This window comes from Sparus aurata, chromosome 1 (genome assembly GCF_900880675.1).
Source record: "Sparus aurata chromosome 1, fSpaAur1.1, whole genome shotgun sequence".
Taxonomy (NCBI): domain Eukaryota; kingdom Metazoa; phylum Chordata; class Actinopteri; order Spariformes; family Sparidae; genus Sparus; species Sparus aurata.
The window spans coordinates 28,317,117-28,330,371 of record NC_044187.1 but is presented as its reverse complement, the minus strand read 5'-3'; the positions used below and the strand labels follow the sequence as shown (position 1 = coordinate 28,330,371).

Genomic DNA, 13,255 nt, shown 5'->3' with positions numbered 1-13,255 from the left:
TATATTATATATGTTTATATATGTTATATGTATATTATATATGTATATATATGTTATATATATATTTATATTATATTATATATATTATATATATATTATATATACTGCATGCGGTGGATACAGAAGAACTGTTCTTGTTATAGAAATAATAATATAAGAAAATGTAATATGTCCAGTTTTACTTTGCTCACTGCATGTACCTGTGATCTTTCTGTTTGCAGAAGTCAGTGAAGCGATGTCCCGTGTATGTGTGGTGAGGGTGGAAAGCATGAACCAAGCATGTCGTGACCTGACAGCTCAAGACCGCAGCTCCCCACCACTTATCAGTTCGGACGACGACGCCACTTTAGGGCAGGTCACGGTGAAGCAGGAGAAGCCAGAAGAAGAGACAGACGGCTCAGCTTGCTGTTTAGAATCGATCAAAGTGGAGGATTTTAGCCCCGAGTGCATGTTAGCGGTCCACTCCAAAAGGATGGAGGAGTGGAAGCATGAAGTGCTGGATAGTCAGGAGCAAGACTCAGACAGTCCTCTGTCTTTCACCGGGCCTCAGGGTAAGAAGAGAAACAATGTGTGTCTCATTCACACTGAGTGTCTCTTTTATAGCCACAGATCAAGTGAGGGTATAACTAGACCGGGGTTAATTAGAATGTCTATGATAGTAATGTCTCTTGCTATAGTTTTTGTTTGAAATGAAACGTAGCAAAGATGGTAAGCATTTTTTTTTAATCAAATGTCCATGAGAGTTGCAACAATCAGTCAGTTAATGAGTCAATCAAAATTAAATGAAAGTCAATTATTGTGATAATCGATTCATCATGTAGTTGTCCTTGAAGAAAAAAATGTCAAACATTTGTCATTTAGCTTTTCTTTGTCCTTCATGACAGTAAACTGAGAGTCTTTGGGTTTGGGACTGTTTGTTGGAGTCCTTTTACACTATTTTGATATGTTAGACTAAATTACTGTCGATTAATTATGAAAATATCAGCAGATTATTTGATAATGACAATCGTTTGCTGTATCCCTAGTGTCAATTCATATTTTAAAACTTTTATAAAACCAATATGTAATCAACCAGTTTGCATCATGTCAAACTTCACACCCTCATGCGTTTAGCAGCTGGGAACAAATTTTGGCATCTTGACTTCCAATTTGGATACTGAACAGTAACTTATTCCTTTAACATCTTAAATGCCTTAAAGTCAACAAATCATTTGAAAAACGTAATTGAATGAATATGGTGGCCAGTATGGATCAATACAAATGTACTGCTGTGTCTCCTTATGACTGATGTAAGCCCAAATGTGGCAACTACATTGTGTTTTCATATGGAATTAAGGTGAAAAAGTTAATTTTTTTTCTCCACAATCTTTTCTTTTACACAGCTCATCCTCCAAACCTGACGGCCAACCTCCCGCAGCCCACAGATCTCCCATCCCTCTCCTCAGAGTTCCCAAACATCTTCCCAGAAGCCCCTCCACAGGTTTACGGCGTCCATGTACGGACCAGCCGCAACCTCGGCCACGTCAACCTCTACGCCTGCAAGTTCTGCAGTCAGACGTTCCACCTGCCCAGCCTGCTGCGGCGGCACTCCGGCCAGTGCCAGCAGAAGCTCCAGCCTTGTTTTCAGCAGCCCGTAGCAGGAAGCAGGAGGAACAGACTGCAGCTTTATCCGCCGGGCTGCAGCCCCTTCCGCTGCACAGTGTGCAACAGAGAGTTCAACCGCATGGAGAACCTCAAGACTCACCTTCGCATCCACACCGGAGAGAGGCCGTACACCTGCTCGGTCTGCTCCAAGTGTTTCCGTCACTCTGGGGCCTTGACCAGGCACTTTCGTATCCACACTGGAGAGAAGCCTTACATCTGCGGACAGTGTGGGAAGTCTTTCAGAAACTGTGGAGGGCTTAAATTCCACCAGCGTTCACATAGCAAGCAGCTACAGTAATGTGGGACGCAGCAATGTTAAGGTCTTCAAGATTACATTTTGTATGTGAGATGTAAACTGCTGATATTATGCAATGGTCATGTTTTGTTTTGATGATTTTTATGTTAAAGAAATATTTTGACAGGTTTTTACAGCCTTCAGCGTCAGATCTATCCCATACCTTGTGTACACCTGAAGCCCACGATGGTCACAAGAATTATGCTTTTCATTCCCAGAAAAAGTTTGTCAGTAGCATTTTACAGCATTACAAGGAAGCACAATCAGCATTTCACAGCAGGGTTATATTTAATGGCTAATATCAGATTTTTGTGACACGAGTTGCCCGGACATGCCAGATGAACCTTAAAGGCACAACAAAATGTAGGAACAATCCAGTGCATCATATTGAGGTTAAATTATTGACTTACTGAAACAAGAAGCTTTATTTAAGTGTTGATGTTCTATAAATTGTCTCATTAGTAGAAACACACCAAGTAGAGAGACAAAGTATTGAGTGTAGCTGTGTGATCAGTTACTGAGTCAGCCATTTAGCTGTGTACTGTACAGTGTATATGTTGGCTCAGCAGTACTTTCAAGTGCCATTTTCTTCTTACTTGTTTTATGATGGTTGTTAAAGAAAATCAGTTTGTGATTTGTTTTCATGGCGATCCCGTTTGTCAAATTACATGTATGTGTGCCTATCAAAATAAGCATCTTATTTTAAATACTGTATAGAAAATAATTTCATTTTCTGAATAAAATGAATGGAAATTATCCAGAAATTTTACAAAATGTGTCGCCTTTGTTGGACTGTACCAATATATAGATGACTATGGAAGCACATGGGTTAAAATCTGTTGTTATCATTATTATTATTATTATTATTATTATTCAGAGATTGAAGGTAACAAAGTGCATTTACTCAACTAGAGTCACTGACTCCAAAACATACGTCTAGGTCCAGAGCAACAGCAGGCTCTGCAGAGTCCCTGTCCACCTAAGAAAGTCAGTGTTCTCAGTCAGACAGCTGCCAGTTTTGACATCAGTAGAAGATGACTTGGGAGAATGCAAATTGCCAGGAGAGGGCGGCAAAGATCACATCACATATTAACACTGTGTAAAACCATAATCCCAAATTTGCATTCAATGAAATTAAGATTAAATTCACAAGATGTTACTGTCAGTGACAAGCAGTGAAATCCTACTGGATTATTTTTAAACCAAGTAATAAAACAAAGAAAATATCAGACACAATATTAAAATCTAAAGCATGATATTTAGATATGTCTTGAAACATGTCTTTGAGTTAATTTTAGGAACAGACTCACTTTTATATTTCAACATAAGTCATATGTCAGCTTTCCCCAACTGAGCTGCCAAAGATCACTCTGCTCTGTGATCGATTACATTGGTCATAATCCTTCTTTTCCATTATCATCTATTCGGCCTGGATTAAACCAGGAAGCGGACGTTCTCAGAGCAACACGAAGCTAACAAAGCTAGCTGAGACCAGCAGCCTTTTACAAACAAAACAACTGTCTTACACGCCGGGTTTCTCCGCTGACAACCTGACGGTTTGATACACCGCCTCGTTTTGACAGGTTAATGTTGATGCGGGAGGGCAGGCTGTCCTCATGCTGACCGGGCCGGTGGAATTTGGAGGCGCTTCCTTCCTCCGGGCTGATGATGTCGGTGGGACTCGTTAACGCCTGAGCTCTTCACAGCACTGTTGCTGCCTCACAAGTTGCCTGCTGTTGGACACTCAGCTCGGGGTAACTAATCTCCTTCATGCCCGGCAGATAATATTAGCTGGAGTAGCAAAAATGTATCGGAAGAGCCCCTCTGTTAGCAAGCCAAGGTAACTTTACTGTTGACAGCTTGTCACAGGCCACAGTACTCAGCTCTGATTTACAGAGATGCTCCTCTCAGTCGCGAATAATAGTTCAATTGTGAAAAGGTACTGCAGAGGAAGGATGACCAGGGATGGAGTACACTCAAAGAAATGCCCTTGTGTTGACAGAAAAGGATTACTTGTGTCGCAAACAAAGTACTAAAGTTAAAGTTGAAGAGTTAGCCTTTCCCTGGTTAACCCTGTGGTGCTGAAAACACCCATGTGAATTAAACAACTGTAGGCTACCTTGAAAAGTTTTTAATGAGATACCATCCATTGCTGAAAATAAAAATAACTTAACATCAGACTGAAAAGGCTTTTTCAAGTTCCCTCTTTGGTTGAGTTTGAAGTGTGTTGCACCTCTGTTTGGTGATGTCCTAAACATCACCAGCACAGCTGTGGTTTGTGTTGGTCAGGTTATGTTTCACTTTATTTAAATTTGGATAACGCACACTTATGTAAACTGATGTCTCTCCATTGTAAGTATAACAGAAAAGTGTATCAGCAGCATCATACACAACACAGACTGATAAACTCACACGTTACATATCTTATACCTGCTGAATGCAAATTGCTGTGTTGTCTCAAGCTGCCCTTAAAAATTGTGAAAAGACAACATCAGACCTGTCTCCTTGTGTGCTTTTGCCAGCAGAGCTGGGCGATATGGCAAAAAATATGGTCACGTTTTTTCTTTCCATATTGACCAACATTGGTTTTATCCCAATTTTTAGTTAGATTGGGGCCTTTTCTGCCTGTGTTGACTCAGACCAATGGCTTATTTTGCAGACCATCTTAATCTTTGCTTTGTTGACTGAAGACTGACTGGCTGCAGTGTGTATTTCTGCTGCGTTATAGGTTGTTGGATCTAAGCATATTGAGAAAAAATGTCCAAAACTTTTCATCAATACCATACATTTTATTGCGATCTTGTATTTCGATCATTTTACCGCCCAGCCATAGCAATCCTGTTAACCTGCCTGCTTTCTCTTTCTCACTCTGCACAGGAATGATGATGCACGGTGTGTCCCAGGAGCCGTCGCAGGGTACAGGGGCGGATGGGGCGGAGCTGGTGCACACATCATCCAAAGAGACCCCCGGGTCCCCAGATGCCTCTGAGTTGGGGAGCCCACGATGCACACAAAACTTTGATCTCTTCGACATGGTTGTGTCCTATAAGAGAATGGCTCTGTTTCTAGAGCCAGTTGTTGATGCAGTGGAGCTGACCCGCTTCCTGCTCGGGTATGTATGTGTATGTGTGTGCCCTGTTTGAGCATCGTAGTGAGCAGTGAGATGGCAGGAAGGCATGTTGGAGTATTCACTGTCATCTTCTTTCTTTAATCCCTCAGATGGAAGATGCCTTTTTGCTCTCTGCTTGTCTGTGTTTTCCTCAATGTCTTCTTCTGCACTGTTAATGAAGGTAAAATGAGGCATTAATATTAATCCAGCTTTTGTTGCATGTTTTAAAAGACACTTGAATCATTTATTAACTGGCAGCTGTGTGTTGTCTGCCTCTCTGGTATCAGTGGGTTGGTTCACAGTGGGTGTGATGGCACTGTGTCTACCTGCTGCCCTGGGTTACCTGCAGGACAGGTGTGGGGGCAGAGCCTCAGAAGATGAGCTCCAGAAGAGGCGCTACCATGCTGTGCACCGCCGAGACCTGCAGACAGTTCATCTCACAAAGCAGGAGGCCATGCTAGAAGTCAAAGACCTGTAAGATGTGCTCAGGGCTGCAGCTAATATTTTTTTTCATTATTGATTAGTCCTCTGGGGATTTTGTTGATCAGTTGTTTACGAGATGTCCATTAATGTTAAGGAATAGGAAAACATTTTTTTAAGCCAGAATTAATGTTGTGTTATTGTGTTGTTTGCCTGACCAACTGTCCAAAACCAAAATATAGTCAGTTTACCACCAGAAAAGACAAATAAAGAAAGAGCAAATCATCACATTTGAGAGGCTCGAAGATGGCAATGTTTGGTGTTTTGGTTTGAAAAATTACTTCAGTGTGTGTGCGCACCCCTCTGAATCTATATCCGTTTGAAATAATACGTTAAGTTAACAGGCCGCCACAGTTATTTTTGTAAAAACGTGTATCCTTGAGGCACTACAAATTTGTTTAAATCATTTCCTCCCTTCATAAAACATTTTCAAAGCTCTTCCAAAAAAGAAACTTGCACATTACAAACTTGTATTGGTTCTTGATCATCAAAACATTGTCTACAACTTCACTTTTAGTCACTTTTTAGTCCACAGAACACCTTTAAATTGGCCTGTTTTCTTCTTTTTTATATACCATTATTGAATAATAACAGATGAAAATGACAAAAATATGAATTGGTTCATCTTTTGTTTACCTTATGTACCCACATGTCACGTCATGTAATGTAATTGGTATTTCTTCATGTGAAGGTTGAAGTATAGTTCTTACACTGCTTATGTTTGAGTGTGTGTCTCTGTTTCTTCTTCAGGTTAAAGCACCTGGATGACATGCTGGCCTCTGCCTGCCTATCAGCAGAAGCAGTTTATAAAGTCCTGTACTGGGATAATCACACCAAGTCATCAAGGTCAGCACACACACACACACACACACACACACACACACACACACACACACACACACACACACACACACACACACAGCCTCCTTGCCAAATTAAAGTTAAAGCCTCGTTTTGAGGTGGGAGGCGTCACCTCAATATTTTTATATTTTGAAATTACAATGTTAAAGGTTAGCACATCAAACATGTGAGTGAGATTCAGATAACTCTATTATTATTCTGATGTGACAAAAGCATTTCATTTTCTTAGGTTTTTAGGATGGGAGCTATCTCAACAAACACAGAAAGGCCCATTTATGGGAATAGATCAGCCAGTCACTGAAGTTGCTGATGAGTGCTGTACTTTTATCACCCCACACAATGTAAGGTTTTTGTTCGCTGTGAACGTAACGCTAGGTTAAGTTAGCGTTGAGTTAGCTACCAAGCCACTGTCAATCCAAACGCATGTTCAGGGCAGGTCAGTAGTTGCGACATTAACTGCATGATACGATAACCTACTTGAAATAAAGAACGTACTGAGCAATAAATCACATGATACATTGTCTCTCTGTGAGCTGACATTTGTAATGTCACCCTCAAGGTTCTACGGAGGGATGTTAATATTGGTGTGTCTTTTGTACACCATCCCTGTGGGCTGGGTGCTTGCTGGGCTCAACAGCGCCATCTTCCTGTGGAACAGAGACTTCTGCAGAGGTAAGTTTGTCTTGTCTGGGGGAAAGCATGCTCTAACTCTTATAGAAAGCCAGGCTGAAGCAAAGTTTCATTTCTCTTGTGCCTCCAGTTTTGTTGGACCTATGGAAGCTGTTCCATGTGGGCCAGACGCAGGCCTCAGAGGGAGTGTGTGAAGAACAGGAGCAGGGCAACTTGTTGGACAGGACCCCCACACCAACGAGTCTGGAGGTGAGAGGAAGAAACATGGTGGAAAAAAGTGCATGTGGGTTTGAATGCTGAAGGATTAACTGTTTGTGATTTACATTAAAACCAACCATGTCTGTAAGCTTCTTATCCTGTTTATCCTATGCTCTCATCCAGTGCATGTCATGTAAATCCATGCGCAGATTTGCTCCATCCGTCCATCCAAAGAGCCACTTTTTTTCAGTTGTGAATTTATTCTCCGGCAAAGGCACAGACAGGGGCTCAGATTAATGTGACTGTATCCGCTCAAAGGCCTATGCATCACTGCAAGGCAACAGCCTACTGCAAAATAAAAAAAATAATCAAGGTGGCCAAGGTCCAAGAATATCTGTTAATCATCCGACAGTTAATAACATCCTTGTGTATCCTGAGCTGCTTAGATTGATGAGGGCAGGACCACTCTCCAAGATGCTGATCCTGGGACAGCCAGAGACTCAGGAGCTGCTTCTCAGCCCAGTATTTATACATTAATGTGTGTGTGTGTGTGTGTGTGTGCGTGTGTGTGTGTGTGTGTGTGTGTGTGTGATGACAGGACCTGTCTCCTGGCAGTGTGGAGGAAGCTGAGGAGGCAGAGCCTGATGATGAATTCAAGGATGCCATTGAGGTAAATACTTCTCTGAATTTAATTATTCACTTTTTTGCAATTTGTGCAATTTTTAATGCCACGGGTTTTACCCCTAAATCCTAAATCAGTTGTCTTGGTGTTGTCTTTGATTTTCTAACTACTACAGCTGGAAAAATGTATCAAAATAATATAAGAATTGCTATATTGTAATAGGATAAGCTGTACTTTTTTCTATTAAGATAAACACAGCAGCATAATAAATGATCTAGTGCTGCAGAGATGCCCTGGCCCACAAATCTTGCCTCCAGATGTAAGAAACTATGACCGTCTGGTACACACTCCAACAAATGTCATATCAACATGGTTTAGATTTCTTTTTAGTGTCAATGAAAAATTGTGATGCAAAATTCCTGATTGTGAGTCATTTCACAACGCTAATATCCGAACAAATAATCCCAATATGATAATTTTTTTAGAGCCTGACCAGTATATCAGTTGGCTAATATTGCCCTGTCACAGATATATTGGTATCAGCGTATGTTTTTACACAACATTATTCTGAAAAAGAAAGCTTGGGACGATTTATAATTATTAAATTCCCAGTCAGGTTCACTGTGTCAGTTCACTGATGTTTATCTTAACAATAGAGTTTATTGTTAACCTGTAAATTATCTCGCCTACGTTACACATCTTTGTCACAGTTGCTGGATAGCCAGATTAGAGTGATCATTGCAAAAAATCTGTGTATATCAGCAGATACTGTATATCGATATCTACAGTTGTTACTCACTAATTTAAGCATGAGCATCAAACCCAAAAATCCAGAATGGATCAGGCTGTTTTTAACTTTATCATGCCTTCTTCCCAGTGGTATCAGATCTGATGATAGAATTCAAGATATCGAAGTTTTCTTTGTTGACTAATCCGATTACTGAAAAAAATATGATAACAGATGTGCTGGGATAAAAAGATGAATAACTGCAGCAGTGTACTGGGGTGTGTTCACTTTCACAACTTGTGAGAATTGTTTCCAGTCAAATATATGTGGCTTTGAATACAGTCACTTTAGATACTATATTGCATTTGATTGATTGTACTACTTATTAGAACACAGTTGTTGCAGTTTACCATCACTGTAGAAAAGAATCCTCCTCTCCTGACGTATTTCCTGTTACTTCCTGTTTTATTTCTGCTGTCCTCTGAACTCAGGAGACTTCAATGTCCCTGCAGGTAAGTGTCGCCTCCTTCTGATTAGGAGAGCCTAGTGCACTGCCACCAGTTACTCGTGTCATACCGTAGAAACTACTTGAAACATGAACAACAGCTTTGTGTGTTGTTAGCTGGTGACACTGTGCTGTAGGCCTCTCTTTGCTCTTTGAAGAAGCTTGGTTTTGGGTGTGTTCCTGTGCAATCACACTAATTGTCAGTATTTTTGGGTAACTTTGTTCTCATCTGTTGCTCTGCTTCATGATCAGGAAACCCCTTTGGTCTTAGTGGTAAGTGGATTTCCCGCTGCCTCCCACCCATCCATCTACACATCCATATTGTATCATGGATATTATACATATTACATATAGTATAATATCTATATTATATTATATATTCCTTTGCTTGTTCCCTTGGCATGAGTAACTGTATGTGATAGTGATAATAATAATCCCATCAAACAGGGTGCTCATTCAGTTCTGTTCTGCATGACTGGCATTGTTCATTAGACAAATTGCAGTAGTGAAATCAGCTTTTCCTGGTACAGGCATCCAAACCAGGTCAGTAGGATGGATTTATCTGCTTGCGTAATACTAAATGTATTTTAGAGTTTGTGATCAGCAGTTTGCTTTTCAGTGTAGCAGTTTTGCCTGTTTGAAATTGGCTGCCTGCTGTTGAACACACAGCCAGCAGAACTCATCTGTCCCCTTTGGCCCCGTGTGTTGTGGGTGGGTTGGATTGTTTTCTCTGACAAAACAAATCCTCTTCGATTCCTCTCTGTCCTCTTACTCTCTGGTCCTCTGGTACCATAAAGTCTTGGTTGTGCCTTCCGGTGGAATAAATTGTGCCACTCTGATTGCCTGGCCACTGGTTTCTAGAAAGTGGGGAAAATACCTTTTATAATGAGTATTGTCCTGTGAACTTGTAGGTAAAAGGCGTGAAGCTTCGCTGGCCTCACGATTTGATTCGGATACACCTTTCATCGATTCGAATGCGCAGTGATTCTCGATGCAGCCTCAATGTATGGTATCCTCAATTTTCTGTTCACATGGTCATAATTTAATACAAAGCAGATGACAATCATAAAATGTATTTATACCGCAGATAGAGACAAGGTGCTTCACAGAAGAGGAAAAGGAAAATAACCGACTGCAGCTTAAAACGGCACAAAGAAGAGCAACAGTTAAAAAAGCAGCAAAAAACACTGCAAAAGGACTATAAAACACACTGGGATGAAAACAAAGCTGACTATGAGTTAATGATATAATCCAATTGCTTATTTAAGAAATCTAAATTGACTTTAACAAAGGCTATTCAGTTATTTTTTAATAAGTAAGATTGAAGTAATGAAGTTTCCCTGGCAAAATAACAAAAATATAAATCATAAAAAAACGTCAGCATCAGCCATCAACAAATTGTCTTATCAAACGTCTGGTCCCTAATAGGGATATACATGTAGGCAGGTAGGAGGTTCATATAGTTCTCCCCTCGATCTATCTCCCTTGTAGTCCCAGTACTTTCCATCATCATATACATTTGTATGCCAAACATCTGTTTGTCAAACTAACACTGACATTCATATCACAGTGAATCAAAACCCAGTTTAATGCTGCCGCTGAACCCGGCCGTTTCCTGTCCAGGTTTCCGTACTCCATCAAACCAACTCCAGTTACTGTAGCTTAAACAGCATTTAAATGTCTCTTTCCTCTCCCACCCCCGTCCTCCCTCCTTCCTCCATCTCCCTCAGGAGGATGATGACGGGCCTCTCGGCGCTCCCGAGTATGACACCATCTCTGAAAATGGACTGTTGAGCCGCAACGAACCAATCCGCAGCAAGGTGTCCAAACTGACAGAGAAACTGCGTAAACGCTACCCCACCACCAGCACAGGTCGGTCTGCTCTGACTCACTCACTGGTTGACTTCCTCTTACATGACCTCAAATGCATTTCATTTTAGAGTATGTTTCCTAATAATAGCATTTGATCCCTCTGTCTTTCTTCAAAGGCAACTGTTCCAGCTGCAATGCCGTCTTCTCAGTGCTGAAGAAAAGGGTGAGACTGAAAAACTTGTGACAAAAATTGGGGATATATTTAGGCGTTGCGTCATCATCATGTTTAATTTTGTCTTTCGTTGGCTCGAGCTCTAACACAATCTCTCTCCGCTTTACAGAGGAACTGCAGTAACTGTGGCAACAGCTTCTGTTCCCGCTGCTGCTCCTTTAAAGTGCTGAGATCTTGCATGGGGGCAACAGGTGAGAATTGATTTTAACATTTTACTTTTAGACAGATTGATGTAATTTCATGACAGTTTCATCATGTCACATCACAATATCTTGTATCTGTGTCTGTTCTTCATTGTATGATTTTATTTCTTTTTCAGCTCCAGAGGCCCAGAGGGAGACTGTGTTTGTTTGTGCTGCCTGTAATTCCTCTCTCATCAAGTTACAGTGAGATGGCAGGCCTCTCTTGTTTTCCAGTGGTCAGCTGGAGGTCACTCACTGTTCGGCCCTGAGCCCTACTCCCACCTTACTGAAACCCTAACACATGCCTTGGTTTTCAAGTCAAGCACCTCTATCTGTCAGGACACCTCCTGTGTTGAACCTCGAGAACCTTTCCCATGTCTCGCGTCTCAGTTGCTTCCCTCTGTGGCTACTCGTGTTGCTTCTGGGACTTTTACTGTAATCTGTTACATATTTGAAGAACTGGACCTTATGAATCTATGAGACTTTCTACAGAGCACAATAGCTCAAAAATCAAAGGACCTCTTCCCTTTGCTGAGCAGAGGGAGGTGTAAAGCGTGCAGGGTGGAGGCCAGGATTTCACTTGAATGTTGCCATCTTCAGCCCTGTGTAGCAGTTTAACTGTACTGTAATGCTGAGAGGACTTTTTCTGTACGAACAAGGCCAGAACTGTATAGATTTGGCGCGTTTTCATATTGTTGATGAATGCGATTGTGTGAGCAAAGGCTGGCAGTGTGAAGTTGGCTTGTTCAGATGAACAAAATAATGGATGTACGGCCAAAATAAGAAGCTCTGATTGCCACAATGTGCACAGGCAAGTTTTTAAATGGGCATTTGCTTAGTGAAAAATTCAGATTAGAACTCAATAACTTGAGGTTTCCTTCTTTAAATGGTGTTCCCTTCAGCTAGTGGACCTACCAAGACATAAGGGCAGCAGATATGACATGCTATAACAATGACAACTTTAAGGCAGTAAACGGAAAATGCATGGTCTGCAATTTATCACATTACGTTTTTGTCAAGTTGCCAGTGATGTTGTTCTGGAGGGCGGGTGAATGAGGCTTTGTCAACATTTGGACAAGTTTGCTTACCGGCTCGGTGTACTTCTGATGATCAAATTGGATAACTTTTTGTCATAATTTTTCCTGTTCAGATTTTTTAGAGCATAGCAGCAAACTAGAAGTCAAAAAAGCTGCTAGAGTTCCCCAGAGCACCGTGCTTTTCCTCTAACTGGATCAAAGTTGACCCAACTGGATTAAAGTTGTTTGAATGGGCCGAGCAGCCAGCTGAAGTTGTCAGCAGAGCCTCACACTCTTGCAAGCGGGACTTAAAAGAATTGTTGAGGAAATATAAGCCAAAATGTGGCTCTTGGTGGAGAAATTGTTTCAATCATGATTCAGACACAGACGATTGTAATTGTTTGCTTTGCTTTTATTGTAATCATATACAAAAACTGTCACCATGAATTGTTCTATTATATCTAATATATTTAATTTAAAACTCCAGAAAGTGCAAGTTATTGTTTTACCCAATAATTCATTCTGTATATATTGCCCTTTCTTTATGGATGAGATATGCCATTATTGAAATAAACTCTGTGATGATTTGATGGACTGGTAAGTATGGTCTTTTCAGCCTCATATGGTCCAGATTTACTTTCAGCAACATGAACATTTTTAAAATGGGACACTGTCTGTATGTCTTAGCCCTAAACAATACATCAGTTTTGGTTTATTATTTTTGGAAGTTTCAAAGATAGAAATTCAAACCTCAAAAATTCAGATGGATGGTTCTCAAAATAAAATAGTTCAATATGAACAATTTCAGATCACCAGATCAAGGGTCTGCATCAAACTGTACTTGCTCAAAGATACCAGCTGAATATACCTGACTTTCCTCAATAAGGTCCATGCATTATTCCCTGAGAAATTAACGAAATTAAGGACACCTTATCTCCCAGT

General features: G+C 40.8%; 2 protein-coding genes across 4 annotated transcripts in view; both read left to right on the top strand.

Annotated features, from left to right (window-relative positions):
* LOC115586853 (zinc finger and SCAN domain-containing protein 12) overlaps positions 1–2,708 on the top strand; it is a 4,229-nt gene extending 1,521 nt beyond the window's left edge. The window contains exons 3-4 of the mRNA XM_030426261.1: positions 222–551; positions 1,383–2,708. Coding sequence (XP_030282121.1) covers positions 222–551; positions 1,383–1,942 — 890 coding nt within the window. The 3' untranslated portion in view covers positions 1,943–2,708. The remainder of the gene's footprint in view (positions 1–221; positions 552–1,382) is intronic.
* Positions 2,709–3,349: 641 nt separating this feature from the next.
* On the top strand, positions 3,350–12,903 carry zfyve27 (zinc finger, FYVE domain containing 27). 3 transcript variants are annotated; one of them, XM_030432076.1, is made up of 14 exons: positions 3,350–3,693; positions 4,817–5,051; positions 5,159–5,229; positions 5,336–5,522; positions 6,279–6,374; positions 6,949–7,061; positions 7,150–7,268; positions 7,816–7,887; positions 9,058–9,078; positions 9,324–9,344; positions 10,802–10,943; positions 11,060–11,106; positions 11,225–11,306; positions 11,435–12,903. In XM_030432076.1, the coding sequence occupies exons 2-14, from the start codon at positions 4,819–4,821 to the stop codon at positions 11,503–11,505; spliced, it is 1,275 nt and encodes a 424-aa protein (XP_030287936.1). In that variant the 5' UTR covers positions 3,350–3,693; positions 4,817–4,818; the 3' UTR covers positions 11,506–12,903. The 3 variants fall into 3 exon arrangements, with proteins under 3 accessions (XP_030287936.1, XP_030287944.1, XP_030287950.1); XM_030432084.1 differs by lacking the exon at positions 9,058–9,078; XM_030432090.1 differs by lacking the exons at positions 9,058–9,078; positions 9,324–9,344.
* The last annotated feature ends 352 nt before the right edge of the window (positions 12,904–13,255 follow it).

Excerpts from the sequence above, each read along its gene's own strand:
- zfyve27 (XM_030432076.1), top strand. The coding sequence starts at position 4,819 with ATGATGATGCACGGTGTGTCCCAGGAGCCGTCGCAGGGTACAGGGGCG. Across the intron at positions 6,375-6,948 it reads AATCACACCAAGTCATCAAG|GTTCTACGGAGGGATGTTAA; the intron begins GTCAGCACACAC and ends GTCACCCTCAAG. Across the intron at positions 11,307-11,434 it reads ATCTTGCATGGGGGCAACAG|CTCCAGAGGCCCAGAGGGAG; the intron begins GTGAGAATTGAT and ends TTTCTTTTTCAG.